The 17845-nt window shown below is 37.2% G+C and overlaps 1 protein-coding gene across 1 annotated transcript; it reads left to right on the top strand.

Annotated features, from left to right (window-relative positions):
• Positions 1 to 4756: 4756 nt before the first annotated feature.
• On the top strand, positions 4757 to 5701 carry LOC129252862 (uncharacterized). The gene is made up of 4 exons (XM_054890995.1): positions 4757 to 4916; positions 4979 to 5248; positions 5320 to 5442; positions 5510 to 5701. The coding sequence occupies exons 2-4, from the start codon at positions 5043 to 5045 to the stop codon at positions 5643 to 5645; spliced, it is 465 nt and encodes a 154-aa protein (XP_054746970.1). The 5' UTR covers positions 4757 to 4916; positions 4979 to 5042; the 3' UTR covers positions 5646 to 5701.
• The last annotated feature ends 12144 nt before the right edge of the window (positions 5702 to 17845 follow it).

Below are 17845 nucleotides of genomic sequence, written 5' to 3' on the forward strand. Positions count from 1 at the left end.
TGTAGTATTTAGTTAAATATCATGTTTTACTGAAACCTGGTGATAGTAAAAAGGGCTAACTAATTTCGCATTTTATCTACCATTCAACAGAAACTGGTGGTGCAATTTAGTGGTAGTGCAAAAATGCCAAGCCTGGTTTTTTGCATTTGCTGAGATATAAACAAACGACACAGCGTTGCCGTATAGGTTTTCTGTACGAAAGAGGAATTTTTGCTTAACCCCTCTGCGATCACTCGAAGACCTTTTTAATATAAAATGGCCTGTATCTTCACAATGAAAAGCAGTATTAAAATATATTTTTTACCATATCTTAAATACCATACTTCACCATTTCTATAAAGAAAATTTTATTTTGTTTGCTTTTAAATACAAATTGTTTGAAAACTTGAATATTCTATCATTTTTTCAGAGATCTAAAATAGTTTCCCACTAATAATAATTTGTATTTATTGTATTAATTGGTTATAATTTTATAACAGAACAATGCACAAAAAAAATTGAAACAAAAATATTTGTCTGAACCAAATACTTCTAACAAATTTTATTTTTGTTTTAAGTGAGAAAAATATGAAACCGTATGAAAAACAAATATTTGATTTGACTCTTTTTTAAGGGGACAGATACCTGTGAACGGCCATATTTTCCCTGATTTTCTTTAAAATTTTTTAAAATGAAGAAGCAATATAGTTTTTTCAAAATTGGCATACAGTTTATTTATACATTAAAATAATATAAAATTTTTTTTTTATTCATTTAAAATGGCGGATGTACACTCAATTCCTCCAAGAAGGTCGCAGCGGAGCTTCTCATTGTAGCATCGGCGTCAGTGATCTGAATACAAAAAACCAACAATTTTTTTGTTTATTAATGTCATAATTTCTATACGAATTAAAATAAAGAGGGGAAAAATGCTAAAAAAAAAATGAATTTGGGGCGAGTTTTCCTACTATTTTTGTTTCGAAAAAATTATTTTTTCGAAAATTCATATAGAAGATAATATCATATAAATTTCAGACAGATCGGTAAATAACTTTTCGAGTTATCGTATACGCCAATTCGAAAGATATAGTTTAGAAAAAAACGCACCTAAAGTTTGAATACCACGTAACTATACCTACTTCTCCCAACGCTCCACCGCAAAGAATAGAGGCGTCACGGTGAACGATCTATAATATAAGAAATATTTAAATTTACGTTCTAAAAATTTGTTGACATATAATATTTTTAAAAGATTATATTAACATTTCATGAAAAAAAAGTTTTCTTTTCGAAATTTTACAGGGATCTGTCCCCTTAAATAGTTTAATGTAATACTAAATTTTCTGTTGAAAATAAATTTGAGTAAGCCAGAGATCAAACCAAATAGCAAAGGTTTACCTCAAATAAAAATAAAAAGCATTATAATTATCATTATCACTCATATTCGCACTAGACCAGCAAAAACGTTTTGCACGTTAGAAGGTTACGACAAAAGAAAATAGAAAAGGACGATCAGTAGACATACAGGGCGAACTATATTAAGTGTTACCAACTTCACACTGCTTGTATCTGTAAAACAGCTCATGACATCAACGTCAAAATTGTTCTAATGACAGTTCAATATATTGTTTATAAGCCATCAAAAGCATTTGCGTCTCAGCTTTGTTGATTTTTTTTCTGTGATGGAATTCAAGCGTAATAGTGTGATTGCGTTATATTTGGCTGGAAAATCACAACCAGCCATTGTTCGTGAGCTCAGTCACCTCAAAGTGAATAAAATGTTTGTGTATAGCACTACGATACTGGTAACATTGCAAAACGTAACAACGCCAGAAATGGTTCGGAAAGTGAAGGCTCGACTTGAACGAAATCCACGTCAAAGTGGAAGAAAAATGGCCAAAGAACTGAAAATATCGCAAGACAGCATTCGGCGCATATTGAAAAATGAGCTCAAGGTCAAGGCTTACAAGCTCCAAAAAGCACACGATCTTTCACCCCAGCAAAAAAAAGTTCGGTGCGAGAGAGCAAAGGAGTTGTTGCGGTTGCACGAACGAAGCGAATTTCCTAACATTGTGTTTTCTGATGAAAAAAATTTTCCTAATTGAGCAGTTCACAAACACTCAAAACGATCGTGTTTACTTGACCGAACGCTCACACGAGAATTTAAGCGTACGTATGGCCACTCGAAGCAATTTTCCATCGCAAGTAATAGTTTGGGCCGCAATGACCGCTGATGGATGCTCTCCAATCGTTTTTATCGAGCCTGGTGTCAAAGTGACTGCTGGCGTATGCCGATGATATTGACATCATCGGCCTTAACAACCGCGCTGTTAGTTCTGCCTCCTCCAAACTGGATAACGAGGCAAAGCGAATGGGTCTGGTGGTGATCGAGGACAAAACGAAATACCTCCTGTCTTCAAACAAACAGTCGGCGCACTCGCGTATAGGCACCCACGTCACTGTCGACAGTTACAATTTCGAGGTTGTAAAAGACTTCGTTTATTTAGGACCAGCATTAACACCGATAACAATGTCAGCCTTGAAATCCAACGTAGAATCTCTCTAGTCAACAAGTGCTACTTTAGACTAAGTAGGCAAATGAGTAGTAAAGTCCTCTCTCGACGAACAAAACTAACACTCTACAAGACTCTCATCATGCCCGTCCTAACGTATGGCGCAGAAGCGTGGACGATGACAACATCCGATGAAGCGACGCTTGGAGTGTTCGAGAGAAAGATTCTGCGTAAGATTTTTGGACCTTTGCACGTTGGCAACGGCGAATATCGTAGACGATGGAACGATGAGCTGTATGAGCTTTACGACGACATAGACATAGCGCAGCGAATATAGATCCAGCGGCTACGTTGGCTGGGTCATGTCGTCCGAATGGATACTAGCTCTCCGGCACTGAAAGTATTCGATGCGGGACCAGCTGGTGGTAGCAGAGGAAAAGGAAGGCCTTCTGCATTGGAAAGATCAGGTGGAGAAGGACTTGGCTTCACTTGGTGTGTCCAATTGGCGCCGGTTAGCACGAGAAAGAAACGACTGGCGCGCTTTGTTAAACTCGGCCAAAATCGCGTAAGCGGTTATCGCGCCAATTAAGAAGAAGACGGTGTCAAAGTGAATGCGACTTATAATCGGGAAAATGTTTTAGAAGCTGCTTTAGAGCCGTGGACACGCAAACATTTCGGTCGTAGACCATGGACGTTCCAACAGGATTCGCACCGTCTCATAAAGCTCGCGTGAACCAAGAATGGTTATAAAATCATGTTCCGCACTTCATTTCGTCCACACAATGGCTTTCGAATTCGGCAGACGCAAATCCGATGGACTATTCCATCTGGTCCATTTTGGAGAGCAAGGTGAGGTCTTTAGTCCTCCAGTATGCGCTGAAAAATTCGTGCAGCATGCAACTCATTTATGACCGTTTGAAGGCTATAGTCAAGGCAAAAGATGGTCATATGGCGGTCATATCGAGCTAAAGTGAATGTAGAATTGTAATCATTTTTGAGCAATTTTGTCTTTGAAATTAGTAAAAACTAATTTCACACAAAAAGTTATGGTGTTTTGAATAAGTAACACTTCATATCGTTCACCCTGTACATATAAAAATTTGAAGCTCGAAGCATACGACGATAGTGTGAATTGAACAGTTTCAAAGCGAATTGACTACAGAAGGTGGCGTTTTCCGAAAACAGTTACTCTATTTTTCGCGATTTTGACAGGCAGATGTCAGGCTCTACTACAAGATAAACGAACAAAACAAACAAAAGGAAGAGAACTTGCATGCTTGAGCAAGTTCGGTGAATGGCGTGGTAATATTGTGATTTGTGAGATTTAAGCTAAGCAAACTAATGAAAACGAGGTACCACGTTTGTCACGGATTATAAAGCGTTCTTATTCGAAAGACGTGGCAAGCAAGTGTGTGTGTATAATTTCTTGTGTTTGGTAGTTTCTATTGTTTTTGCCTACTCCTCCTCTTCACAAAGAAGTAATTACTCTCCCTTTTGTGTGTTTATTCATAGAACCTGACGATACAGCGAATTCGGAAAGCGTAACTTTGTATTCTATCATCCTTGGAACAGCTTCTCGTAACTGAATTTTGTGCTGGCATCCGAATATTCACGGCGAAAGAAAAAACAAAATCAGCTGGTGTACTGAAAATAGATTCGCCTTACTGATTATTAAATTCAATTCAAGGCGCAATTGTCAAAGCTGGTGGCACTAGACCAACAACAAAGTTTTGTATGTTTGTTTGTCACGGTAAAGTATTGGTGTTGGTAAATCAGCTGATTTGTGTTTTTTTTTTCGCCATGTAGCTGTCAGCACAGAATTAAAAAGGAGAATTAATTTTTTGTTTTCTACTTCGCCAATACCTTGCTGTGACAATCAAAAGTACTAAACAATGTTGTTGGTCTCGTGCCATCACTTTTAATAAATGCGCCTTGTACGAAACGAAGTGTGTAATTTGAAAATTGAAGGTTTTGAAGTGAGCTTAAATTCAAAGGAATCTTTTGTTTCCTATTTTGCCTTCGCAAATAAATCACTGTGCTATAACTATAACGTGACGTGCTAATACTATAACGTGACATTCTAATGTACAGAATATTGTTGTTGGCCTAGTGCCACCTCCTTTAATCCCTAAAGTAACAAAATCTATAAACAAAGATTGACAGCTGAGAGTAATTAAAAAAAAAACAAAAAACGGTTACGTGTTAGAAACTAAATAAATTGAAAAAAAATCAAGTCACCTACTCCACTATTAGTACTCGTTCAATATGTCTTGATTTGAACCCGAAAGCTTTGGAAATTGAGTCATACAAAAATATCGAAGCGAAAATTTAGAAAATAAAAATTTCTTAAAATTTTAATTATACGGGTGGCCGATATTAAAAAAAAAATAACCCATTGCAGTCTATAATCACCAGCGCCAGAAAGTAAAACAATAATAAAACTATTAAAACAATTAAAATTACTAAATAAATAATTTACAAAACAGCTTAAAGACTAAAACCACAAATAGTCAACGAAATATATAAATCTCTAAAAATTAAATCGCACAAATGGCAGAGGATATTGCACCAGTTGACAGAGAAGCATCAAAAGTCGGCGGCTTGACGGAAGCACCAGAAGATTTTAATGACGATGTACCCTTCTCGCACCGAGAGCTTGAATTATTGTACGAACAGATCTGTAAAGACGAGAAGAAAAAAGAAGATTGGCGTGACCATAGTAGACATCCTAGCTATACGAAGTTTTCGGTGCCCTAGTAAGTGGAATATTATTAAAAAATTTAAGCAAGAAAATCCTAGGGTTATGATCTACTAATTCTGCTTCCAGCCATTTGCAATGTCGCGATCGCTATCATAAAAGCAAAAAGAATTACGAGCAGCGATTTCAATATGAAATCAGTCAAATAATGAATAACTTTAATACGGCCTACGAGGCGGCACGTTTCAATCGGTATGCCGCCCCTACTGGAATACATTATTCAATTTTATACACACAAAAATATTTTAATTTTTGCTAGTCATTTGTGCATTACCACGTTATGGCCGCCACTTCACAATCGCTGTGAGTTAACGCACACCCAAAGGTATTATTTCAGACTATTGCCCGCTCAGCGTCGACGTTTAAATCAAATCATGAATACTAATTTTCTATGATATGGAAATCGACAACTTTCTTGCAATATTAAACAAAACCAAATCGCAAATGAAAACGAGCAAACAATATTTAATTTCTTTAAGATTTTAGTTGGATTTTCAATTTTTGGCTTTCATTAGTTAGTTCCTTGGTAATGAAAGCAACAAATATACTTTGTAAGTGATGCTTTTTTTGAACACCATATCCTTTACCACACACCTCTGTTTTGAGGACGATAGAGCCAGACGATGTCATCAACCGATGAGGCGACCCATGAAGTGTTTGGAAGAAAGATTTTGTGAAAGAATAAAGATCCAAAGGCCTCGTTGGTTAGGTTTTATCGTCCAAATGGATACAATTGCTGTTGCTCCCAAAAGGATTTGATGTGGTACCTGCTAGTGGTAACAGAAGAAGGCCCCCTTTGCTTTGGAAAGATTGGAAGGGAAGCGCTTAGTGCCGGTTAGTACGAGTAATAAACGACTGGCGCGCTTTATTGAACTCGGTGAAAATCCTTTAGGGAGTTATGTCGTGTCAATTAAGAAGAAAAATAAAACTGGCGCAATATCATATGAAGCGTTGAACAGTTCCCTCACCGCCATCCGAGGAAAAAAAGCAAAATTAGGAACTATGCATTGGAAGAAACTAGGTTCTGTCCTATGCTCCAATTAAGAGCGGTCCATCTTTTAAGTGTACTTTTAAGGTGCTCCAAGGAATAAATAATCCAAATGCCAGCAGCGGCAGGTTTTGTTCTAGAAAAACCTGAAACTTTTAGCCAATGCTACGTATCTTTAAGGGGGAAAATCGGTTTAGGAGGAAAAAATTTTGGTGTTTTTCGAGAATTTTTCGAACAAAGAAGGAATAATCAGAAATTGTTTAAGTTTAGAGGACATTTTATTTATATTTTTAGGTACACTTTTAAATATTTTTGAAGCTATTTCCGCGGGAGATAGTGGCATTAGAGCGTGCTGTCCATGGACGAGTGTCTTCCTGGTGGGAGTTCCTGAAGTTGCAATTTTTCCCTGAAATCAACAGCAATTTTTTTTTTATTAACAACATATTTCCTAAGAATATGAAAATAATTGTGCATTGCATGCATTTGAGGCGCTTGAACACAAAGTATTTTTTTTATATCATATTTTTTCATCTATTTTGCTTAAAAAACCATATTTTAAATAATAATATAGTCCCAGGTTCATATAGATTAGAATTGAATAAAGAAAAAATCCCGAAAAATTTTAGAACGATTGGTCGATAACTTTTTAAGCCAGAATGTCCACCAGTTAAAAAAAAGTAGTTTCGAGAAAAACGTCGTTCTAACTAACGCGCGCTACGGTGCGGAACCGACGGGCAGTCACTTAAGTGCTCATAGAATCGGGAATAATGCGAATTTCGCTTTAAAATTTTTACCACATATTCTTGAGTAGTTATACTAACGATTTATGCAACCAAAAAAAAATCGATTTTGTGATAAATCTAAACCGGTTTCCCCCCTTAAATTTTTCAGATCTTGGTCTACTTAGCAGATCTGTTTTCTGCGTTCTATAGTTGCTAAGCCAAAGATCTCTCCTACTTTACACATTTTAATCTCCCATCACCTCGTTCTAAGTATTTGGTTGAGTAAAGTGCAGGTGAATTCTTCTCTAAAGTACTTTGAGAGGATATTCGATTGGCAGTACTAGAGATTCATCCGGATTAACTCCAACTTACGTTCAGAAGTCCATATGACCATCACCTGAGACACCGCGTAATTCCGTTTTTAAATTTTCAACTAGCCTGGCAAGTTTTACGAGAGATAATGCTGTCTTTTCTCACATTAGAGCCAATTGAAGTGGATCAGAGGTTGCGTACAACAGTATGAAAGTGCAGCGAAATTTTGATACCTTGGCTGCACGGTCTCCCTCGAAGGTAGCCTTCATGTCAAATCTGTCCTGCTATAAAAGGAACGTTGGCATTTACAAGACGCCTGCAAGCGTTTGTGAACCGCTGCCTGCGCCGTATTATGTGAATTTCTTGGCCCTGAACAATATATGGCTCTGTTCAAAAAAATTCGGAAAACGAAGTGGCAGTGGATAAGACAGAATGGTTCAGAAACAAAAATCAATTCAACACTAGAGTCCATCTTAGAGCAATCTGCGCAGAGAGTGTTGACTTCTTTATCAGCCCTACTTCAATATTTTCTGTATAGGAGACATATCTGAAAGTCTATACTGAAATATAGGTTCTACTGCATATTATGATACATAGGTAGGTAGTTAGGTGAAATGGTTGAAGTACCAGTCGGGTACTCCCCAAGTAGCGCTAAAGTGCCGTTTTGATACCGCTATGAGACCTTCAATGGGAAGATATCTACAGCCAGCCAGAGCTATTGATGTAATGGAGAAGATATATGATAGTGGCCCAAGCTGTTGAAGAAAGGTGTACCCAGTGATCTTAATCACTCAGCTGCCAAACCTGGATATTTACAGAGGAAGCGATCAACAGTCCCTTTCCCTGAGAGGTTCACTCGGCTTCTGCAAGGGGGGATAAATGGTAAACCTAGCCTTCCTGTGCGTTTATGAGTTTGAAAATTTAATGACGTGGAGTTTCTTTCTGTGTCAAAGGGTTTTCGAAATAGCATCTGAATAAATAGAGCTCCATCTTTTCTGCACTTTCCTTAGAAACAAGTTGTGGTGCAATTCCCCTTTAACCGGCTAGAAGTTCTCTGAGACCAATTCAATCTCCTTCCAGGCAAGCTCATCAGCAATTTTCTTTCTTCCAGATCAAAGAAATGTTACCATATTTAATCTCCTCCTTACTAGTTTAGATCTACACTATGGCATCGTTGGAGCCTTGATAGCGGCTTGACTATCGGAAAAAATGTTAATATTTCCTTCACTCCCACATTCTCTAAGCATTTTGCACGTCTGTAGCATCGCAAAGACTTCAGCCTAAATAACTCTAGTTGTATTCGGCAGATTAAAGAAGATATATAAATTGGCTGAGAGAAAAACACTGCACCGACTCCCGATCCCATCTTGGAGTCGTTATTGAAGACAGAGGTACCACCTTCGGTACAGATTCTCCCCTCGTTTTAATCCTGCCAACTTGGAAAGATTGCCCTGGCATGGCCCTCAAACTCCAGTTTGCGAATAAAGAGATCTGTGCGAAGTTCAGAGAAATGTTGCCCAAAAATGCTACCATGCCACTTGAGAGATTGCTTCCAGATGCCAACCTCGTTTAACTTGATTGCTCTTTGAGCAGCAAAGACAATAACGTAAAAGTTGACGGAAAATAAGTGCGAAACGACATTCAGCGCAGCACTGGGTCACTGTTCTGGTGATTCCAATACTTGCCGACTCTTACGACTGCATATTATTATTGCCTGAATGTGAACGCTGCCGCTTATTATCACTCTACCCAAGGGTAATCACGCACAAGCCCATTCAACTACGATGACCAACATATCACAGTATGACGTGTAAAATACAGAAATAACCATATGGAGTTGAAAATACTAGCATATGCAATAAAAATTAATATTTATGTATGCTTCCTAATTCCATTTAGCTTACTGGCGATAATGAACGCATTTGCTTTTATGGAATTTTTACAGAACATTAATATCAAAGGATCAAAATCCAGCAAATTAAATATTTTTAAAAGCATAACTTAAATATTTTCGCATTCTTCCTTTAACATGTTATCATTTAATATTTTTTGCCCTTTGTTATTGACGCTAATTAAAGAGCTTACAGTTAATATAAACATTTACATACCATATGAACATGCAGGTACAGGTATGTAATATATATTAAAAACAGGTAAAGGTAAAGCTAAACTCAGCAAATAATCCTAGGTGTGTACATACCGACATACGACATACATGACACTAAATAAAGAACAAGCGTAAGTATTATATCGTACATACACATGCATATATTAGAGCACACATATGTATTTGCTGGCTTAATCAGAGTCATATACAAGGTGACGCGAATTAATCACCCTATCGAAAGATTTATAATTTTTGCAAATGGCGATGTACGCCAATCATATTTCATACTTGTGAATGAGACAGCGGCAGTACACAAGTAGACAGGCACTATTACGCGTTAAAGTCAAAATAAAGATTTCCCTCACTAGAAATTTTCTTTTGAATTAATAAAAAAGTTATACAAAAAGAAATTTGGATAACTAATTTTGCGCCAAGCTGGAAATGCATACATATGTACACCTGTGTTCACAACATTTCAAACTTTTTAGTTAGGATTTCTAGAGAAAGTCTGGGTATGCCGCATGATGGGCTACATCTAATTTGGATTACGCCAGTTTACAGTGACTCAATATTTGCGTAAATTTTTTATATTTTATTTTACATTTTTGCATGCATTTTTTCCATATAGAGAATAAAGATCGCCGCAGTAATTGAACTTCTTCGGATTTTGGATATCCAGCAAGGTTCTCTGATTTGACTCCACCGATCTTATTTTGTTTTCGGACTTTTAATACTAAAGTGGATGCTAACAAGTCGAAGAACAGAGAAAAGCTTTAAAGAAAACATGCGAGCCAAAAAAAAAAAAATCGGTAACACCCCGAATGCCAGCAAATGCGATGATAAATTCCAAAAAAAAAAAAAATTATTTTATTTACTTCTTTATTGGTCTACAGAGGTTCCTATAGACTAATACCTCAGTTAAACATATTAAATAAATATAAAAATGAATGTTTGTCTGTGTGTCATCGATGAACTCAAAAACTACTGGACCGATTATTATAAAAATGAGTATATATATGTATTTTTCCACGAAGAAGGTTAGTAGAATATGCTCATTGATGTCACTTGCCACCAGGTGGTGCTGCAGAGTAGCAACTTCTGCCCCGTTCAACCGATTGTCATAAAAATAAGTATGACCATGTATTTTTACACAGAGGAAACGAATATGACATGTTGATAGATGTCTGCAGTTGATTCCAGAACAACGCATTGCGTTTGACAGAATTATGCGAGCAAATCATAGAACAAAGCTGTGGGCTGTTTTTCATAGATGCGCCCAGTGGTACAGGCAAGACTTTTCTTCTTTCACTAATTTTGGCAACCATAAGATCACAAAATAATATTACCCTGGCATCATCTGGAATTGCGGCAACTCTTTTGGATGGTGGCCGAACAGCGCACTCAGCCTTGAAACTTTCGTTGAATTTGCAAAACACTGAGGCACCAACGTGCAACTTCAGCAAAAACTCTGGGAAAACTATGGAAAAAGTACTCTCAACGTGTCAAATTATCGTATGGGACGAATGTACAATGTCTCACAAGAAAGCTTTGGAAGAGCTTGACCGTACACCGCGAGATTTGAGAGGAAACAGACGCATCTTCGGTGGCGCACTCATTTTATTGTCTGGTGATTTTCGACAAACACTGCCCGTTATACCACGTTCAACACCCGCTAATGAAGTTAATGCATGTCGTAAATCATCAGTTCTATGGCGTCATTTACAGACATTTACTTTGAAAACTAACATGGGCGTACAACTACAACGGGATGCATTGGCTGGAAATTTTGCAAAAGACGTGGTTGTCAACTATCCAACTGAATTCTTGAATTCGCTTGATTTGCCGGCATTCCGCCTGATTTTTCTTTAAAATTATTTTTCTTAAATTTATTTTAGTTGTAGCAACGCGCGCCGGGTATAGCTATTATTAAATAAATTCAACTTAAGGTCAAATACAATAAACTTAGCAAGGTATACAGAATAGCCTGCTTGAGTGTAACCGGAGCAATGCGAACTTACTCCACAACGGCTGTAACAATGGTCACTGGACTCATTCCACCCCACCTTGTAGCGAAACGGTAAGTAGCTAATGCAGTTCTAAGGCTTCCTAATCTATTTCAACTTAAAGAAGGCAATCTTACAGGACAAGTAAGAATTTTGTGTTAAATTCTGAACTATCAGTGCCTAACGGTCTGTGACAAGATGAAAAGAAAACTAGAATTTTCTAAAAATTTGAATGTGGTCTTCAGTGGTCGTTCAGCGTGGAGAAATTATGAAATATTTTTAAAACGGCGCACAGGTGTGGCTTACTGATGGGTCTAAAATGGAAGATGGCAGTTCCGGGGCTGAAGTTGTAGGACTACGCGTGAGACACGTGGTGTCAATATCAACATTCTCTCTCAGCTTTTAAATCGCTAGATAGCTTCTCATTTCAAACAAGGTTGATCAGGAAATGCTTTAAAATTCTCAACACTCTAGCATTAAGAATCTTTGTTACGTTGATGTGGGTATCGGGACATGAGGGGCATGAAGGGAATGGAATTGCGGACACTTTAGCGAAAAAGGGTGACAACACTCTCTTATAGGTCTTGAACATTTCTATGGGGAGTTCCCATGAGCGGGATCAACAAGGTTTAATTGAGTACTGTAAAGCGCAAACGGGCATGCGGCAATCGAAAAGACTCATTGATACCGAATGTGTAAAGGTAGAGAAAATCCTTAACCTCAGCAGAAAATACATAAAGCTTGACACTGAACTACTAATAGGACTTTTTAAACTCAATTGAAGGGACCTACAGTTTCAAGACGACTACGAGCGGCAGATATTTTTATGAGGAGTTTTTTCCTGGCAGAAATACACTCAGAGGTTTGCCATTCCCTGCTGAGGGGCGACCGCTATTAGAAAAATGTTTTTCTTAATTTTGGTGTTTCACCGAGGTTTGAACCTACGTTCTCTCTGTGAATTCCGAATGGTAGTCACGCACTAACCCATTCGGCTACATCGACCGGCACATGAAAAAAATTAGTGTGGCTCAAAATGTTCCATGCGACTGATCAGCACTGGCACGACACAGACAAAATTACCTGGGAAGCGGGGTTATAGATCCAAACCTCCTGGTAGAAATTAAGCCTAGAGGAGTTTTAAGATTTATTAATAGCCTAAAATTGTTTGAAAACTACTTCTATCAGATAAGCTCTGTAAGCCTAATAGTTTACGCCTACCCAAATAATTAGGATAACGATTTGGCCAATGCAGTTTGAACATTGCCGACTTGGTAAAAATTTCTTGTACTCTTTCTATTTTGCTTAAATGAGTTTCGTAGTAAGGATTCCTAATCATTGGAAAGAAATCTTCGGAGTTCCTACGAATAAGTCCCATCATTGAAAATGCATAGTCCATATGCTCCACAAAACATAGTTCCGAATCGAAAATCATTCGATTTTCTATCATCTTATTTCTTTTTTTTCAAATTCTTGCCATACAGACTGTAATTTAAAGTATAAGGACTAGTCCTCCTAGAATATGACACAACACAACACTTTTGAACATTTCGATCTTAACTATTCACTGAGCACGACGTGTGAGAAATTTCAAGACCAATTTCAAGATTATTCAGTCACGTTACCTTAACGTGAAACTCAAAAACCACAGGATATCATTTGCGAAAATTACACATTTCGCTTGATGAAAATGATTTGAAAAATTAATTATAAAAGTAAGAAAGTGATAAGAAGCTTCCTCCCAGTTAAAAAATTACTGAAAAATTGTTAAAGTGTTCCTTTAATTCCAAAGGCAGAGTTTGTTCATAAGAAAAGTATGATTCACTTTGTCGAAGTCTTTTGAAAAATCAGTTAGGTTTAATCTTCAAATATATTGATGATTTTTTTGTACATGAAAGTAAGATTGGTGCAGGTAGGCTTTGGTGGCATAAAGCCATTCTGGCATTTCGATGTTGAGGAGTACGTAAACCTGATTAAAATGTTTCGTTGTTGATCACTCAATCGATATTTTTTTAGAAACTAGTTCCGAAGAGTCAAATTCCAAAAGAGTCAATTTAACAAAAAGAAAAAAATCATCTTACCTAAATCAGCTGAGAATTGTTAGAGTTCCACATGAATTTCAATTCAGTTTAAGTTGCGTCACCCTGTACATACATATAAATACACATACATACCTGCCAGTTTATTTTTCTGCTATTGTACCTGCTTAGCGCCACTGATTAATGGCGCCTCGTTAAAAACAATCACAAACGCAACCTTTCAAAAAACAACCACGAGCGCATAAGAAGTAACTACCCAGTAGGGAAATCTCCATTTCACACTTTAATGACAGATAGCGCTGCTCGCAACATCATTGGCAAGGTTCTCAGGTTCTTAGTGACACTTTTTATTAGTTTAAATTTTTGAGGGTATTTACTTACATACAGTGTTATGGATACGTGTGTTATCCCAGCAGCAAAAATTTGTATACGGGAAAGCTGTAGTGACCAATCTTTTATATATGGCAAAGAATAAGTGGAGCGTATAAAAGTTGCTGTTAGAAGCTTACTCAAGTCGTTATAGGCTCAAGTTCCCAATGTTGGTGATTCTGCCCTGCTATCATAGAACCAAGCAAAAACTTTTTAGGGAAGTAGAGAAGCGTTTGAGTTAAGGCGGAATAGGATTTTTTGAACTCAGTCCGCTCTACTGAAAAAGGAGTCTCACTTTATTAGCTTCTAGTTCAATAAAAACTATATATTATAACTTTCAATTGTGAAACAAATTCGGTTGAGTAAGATTAGCTAAACTTCATTCTATGCTCATCTTTTGTAATATTTGAATAATGGCGTATTTTGTGATCACTCTCTTTTTCCTAACTTAGTACTTTATTCTTATTTTAAGGATTTGCTATTATATGAAAGATATGTATAGTTATTGCGCAATCTGGCTCCAATGAGATAAGACACCATCGATTGTCATAGCTTTTGTATATATTCTAGGAGATTCTAGAGCAGATATTTTTCTCTAGCAGAAGAATTTCGTTAAGGTCACCCAAAATCTTTGACTGATGAAGCAACATGAGTGCGTCTCTGATTAAGTCCAAAACAAAGAAGGATTCCAGTTTGAACTAAGAGAAGATTGATGAGGAACGTGGCTTAAGGGGTTAGGGGTAGTCAGAGGCCCGAAAAAATGATGATTTTCAATAATTTTTTTTTGCTAGTCGCTTGCCTTATTTTACAAAAAAAAAAAACATAGCAGTTACATCATGTTTCAACTTGACTTTAGCAAATTAACCGTCCGTTGTGTGATGTGGCCTACGCAGGCCATTCCGAGCGCTCTCTCGCTCTCGCTCTCACCGCATTTTCGACAGTTTTACTAGTTTTAGTAAAAAAAACACGACAACAGGCGCCAGATATATGCCGTTAGAATTGAATTTGGTTCTATTTATTACAGGTGCACATTTTATTGTGTATGTTTGATTTTGCTTTTTGCAATCATTTTTGTTTGAGTGGAGAAAAGTAAGTATTTATTAACAATTGAAATAGTGATCTGTATTATACATAAAGTGTTTTGTGCCGGAACAGAAATGTCACTTTCAAACGAAGTAGATAGGGCTCTATTAGCTATCGGTAGAAGAAGTAATCGTCTATCAAGTGAGCAATGCGCCATCACGAGGAAGTGTTGAGCAAATTTATTGCAGCGGAGGATGAGGAAGATGATCCGTTTGTCACCGACGACGATAATGATGAGGATTATGTTCCTGTTGATGACGGAGAGGTGTCTGATATTGAGAATGAGCTTGAGGTTGAAGAAGAATTGCCTGAAAACGAAGAAATTTATGAAGTTGAATGAGATGAAGTAATCGAACCAGAGCCTAGTGTCTCAAATCTTGCCAGTGGAGTGAATCGATTACTAGGTGAAAAAGAGCAATGTTACGAGTGCAATATTCACAATATGTTTTGGAAAAAGGAACCGCCAGCACCTAGAGCACGCCATTGGAACCGATTTACCAGTACCAGCACCAGACCAGTGGGACCTGCTCATCGATTTCTGCCAAATCCAGTGCCTATTTTTCGTGACATAATGTCACCTGAAATAGTCGATATAATTGTTCGTCAGACGAATCAGAAAGCAGGAGAAATGATCAAGGCCTGGAACGAGGCTAATCCAACATGTAAACCAAAAGAGTGGAAGCCCACAGACGAAATGGAAATGTATGCTTGGTTTGGATTGCTATTATTTTCCGGTGTGTTCCACTGTAATAATATGCAAGCAAAAGATCTATGGCATTCTAGGCATTTTGATATTTATAATGCAACAATGTCGTTAGATCGATTCAAAACGTTGCTTCGGTTTGTTCGTTTTGATGGAGCTAATACTCGTTCTGAACGTATGCTGTTGAGTAAATCTGCACCAATCGACGACATTTGGACTATGATGAATCACAATTGCAAGAAGCATATACTTCAAATGCAGCAATTACAGTAGATGAGCAACTATTTCCGTACCGTGGGCGAACTAGGTTTACGCAGTATATTCCGTCTAAGCCGGCAAAGTACGGAATAAAAATTTGGTGGGTCTGCGATTCTTCAACAAACTACCCTCTCAAGGGACAGATTTACACAGGAAAACGACCAAATGAAGAACGAGAAATTAACCAAGGTGAAAGAGTAGTACTGGATTTGGTAGAGAGGTATCGTAATTCCGGCCGAACGGTGTATTGCGATAACTTTTTCACATCACTCGAATTGGCCAAGTCTCTTATGCAGAAGGGATTAGCTGTCGTAGGCACAGTGCGCCCAAATAGAAAATTTGTTCCTCTATGCTTTCCGCTGAACAAAAATACAAGGCTGTATAAAAAGTTTCGACCCCTATATCAGACTTTGTTTGCTTTCCTGGATGAAAATGTATCATACGTTGCCAAAGTAGACACGTAAGCTCACAGTACCGGCCATTGTGCAAGCTATGTACCAAACTGGATAAGTTTAAAAGAAAACCCCGATTTACTTGCCACATTTGCAAAGATGCAATGTACTTAACTCACGGTTTAGAAACCAAAACCTACACTTACAGCAACTCATAAGCAACTTTTAAAATTTTATATTTTTATTTATTTATTTATAAATTTAATTTTTCAAATAATTTAAAAAAAACAGTAAGAAGGATTAACCTTGATAAATAAATTTCTTTTAACTCGAATCAATCTGTTTTTTTATTAATCGGTGTTACACTTAAATTGATTACATGCATAATTTTCGTACCAGCCTATAAATAAAGCACGTGTTCTCATAGGTGGCCTGGCCAGGCCATTTTAAACAACGAAAGAATATAAAACTTACACACAACGGACGGTTAATAAAATTACAAGCGCGGACTGGTATCATCCGAAAATTAAAAATTCCAGAACTGGTCTTTAGGCAACAGAACTGGCCGCTTGATTAAAGTGCTTCACTTGTATACCATCCCTTCATGCGCGAAATATAGGTTAGTTTGTATGTTGGTTTATTAAAATATTTCTATTTATAAGCACAGATTTATGTATCGACACAACAAAAGAGTGATTAAACAGCTTCTGGCGAAAACAAGGAAACAAAGCGACATCATCAAACGTTTGAAAAAAAAGAAGCGGAAAAACAAAGTATAAAGCAAACACAGTGAGCAAAGAAATTGTTCAAATTAATGGGCACTTTTATTCGAGTATGCAAGATGTACAGTAGGATAATGACACCAATATAAAAGATGGCTACCATAAGGAATGGGAGATTGTTTGATCAAAATTTAGGATCTCAAACATTATACATTTTAGACAGATCAGGAGTGTTTTGCAAGGACTAGAATGTTTCTCACTAAGAAATTGATATCGCTGAACCTACTACTTAATCGGAGAAAAAGTAAACTATCTTCCATTTCCGCTGTGAATGCCCTTATGGAACGCCATGATATTAACCCTTGGGAATTCACTTTTTGAAAGCATCGAAGAGCTGGTACATCTATTACGAAAATCGCCAAACCAGTCGTGAATTGGTGGAAAAATGAACTGCGATCTTAAAACGATTCTCAATCACCTTCATTCAATGAGATTTATCGAAAAATTGGGAGTCTGTGTGCCTTACGAGCTCAACGAAAGAAACAAAAACATTGTGCAGCAACACCGCTTGAATGAGACTATTTGATTGAAAAGACCTGGGGTCGAATCTTCACATTAGCAAACGTACCATTCGTCAGTGAAAAGTGCATATTTCGTACTGTCACATATGTAAACGAGTGCTGCACATACTCGATAGATCGAACTGTTATTCGAGCACCGAAAACCGCCTATAAACAACAGAATTCAAGCAATGATGTAAGTAAATTGTAAAATTATATAACTTAATATAGTTTTTGCAAAAAAATTTATTATTGGACGAATTTTAATAAAGTCAACCCCACCCAAAAAGATGTCATGGTGGGGTATATGGCCAACAAAGACGGCAATAAGAAGCCCTAT

Source organism: Anastrepha obliqua, chromosome 1 (genome assembly GCF_027943255.1).
Source record: "Anastrepha obliqua isolate idAnaObli1 chromosome 1, idAnaObli1_1.0, whole genome shotgun sequence".
In the NCBI taxonomy this organism is placed as follows: Eukaryota; Metazoa; Arthropoda; class Insecta; order Diptera; family Tephritidae; genus Anastrepha; species Anastrepha obliqua.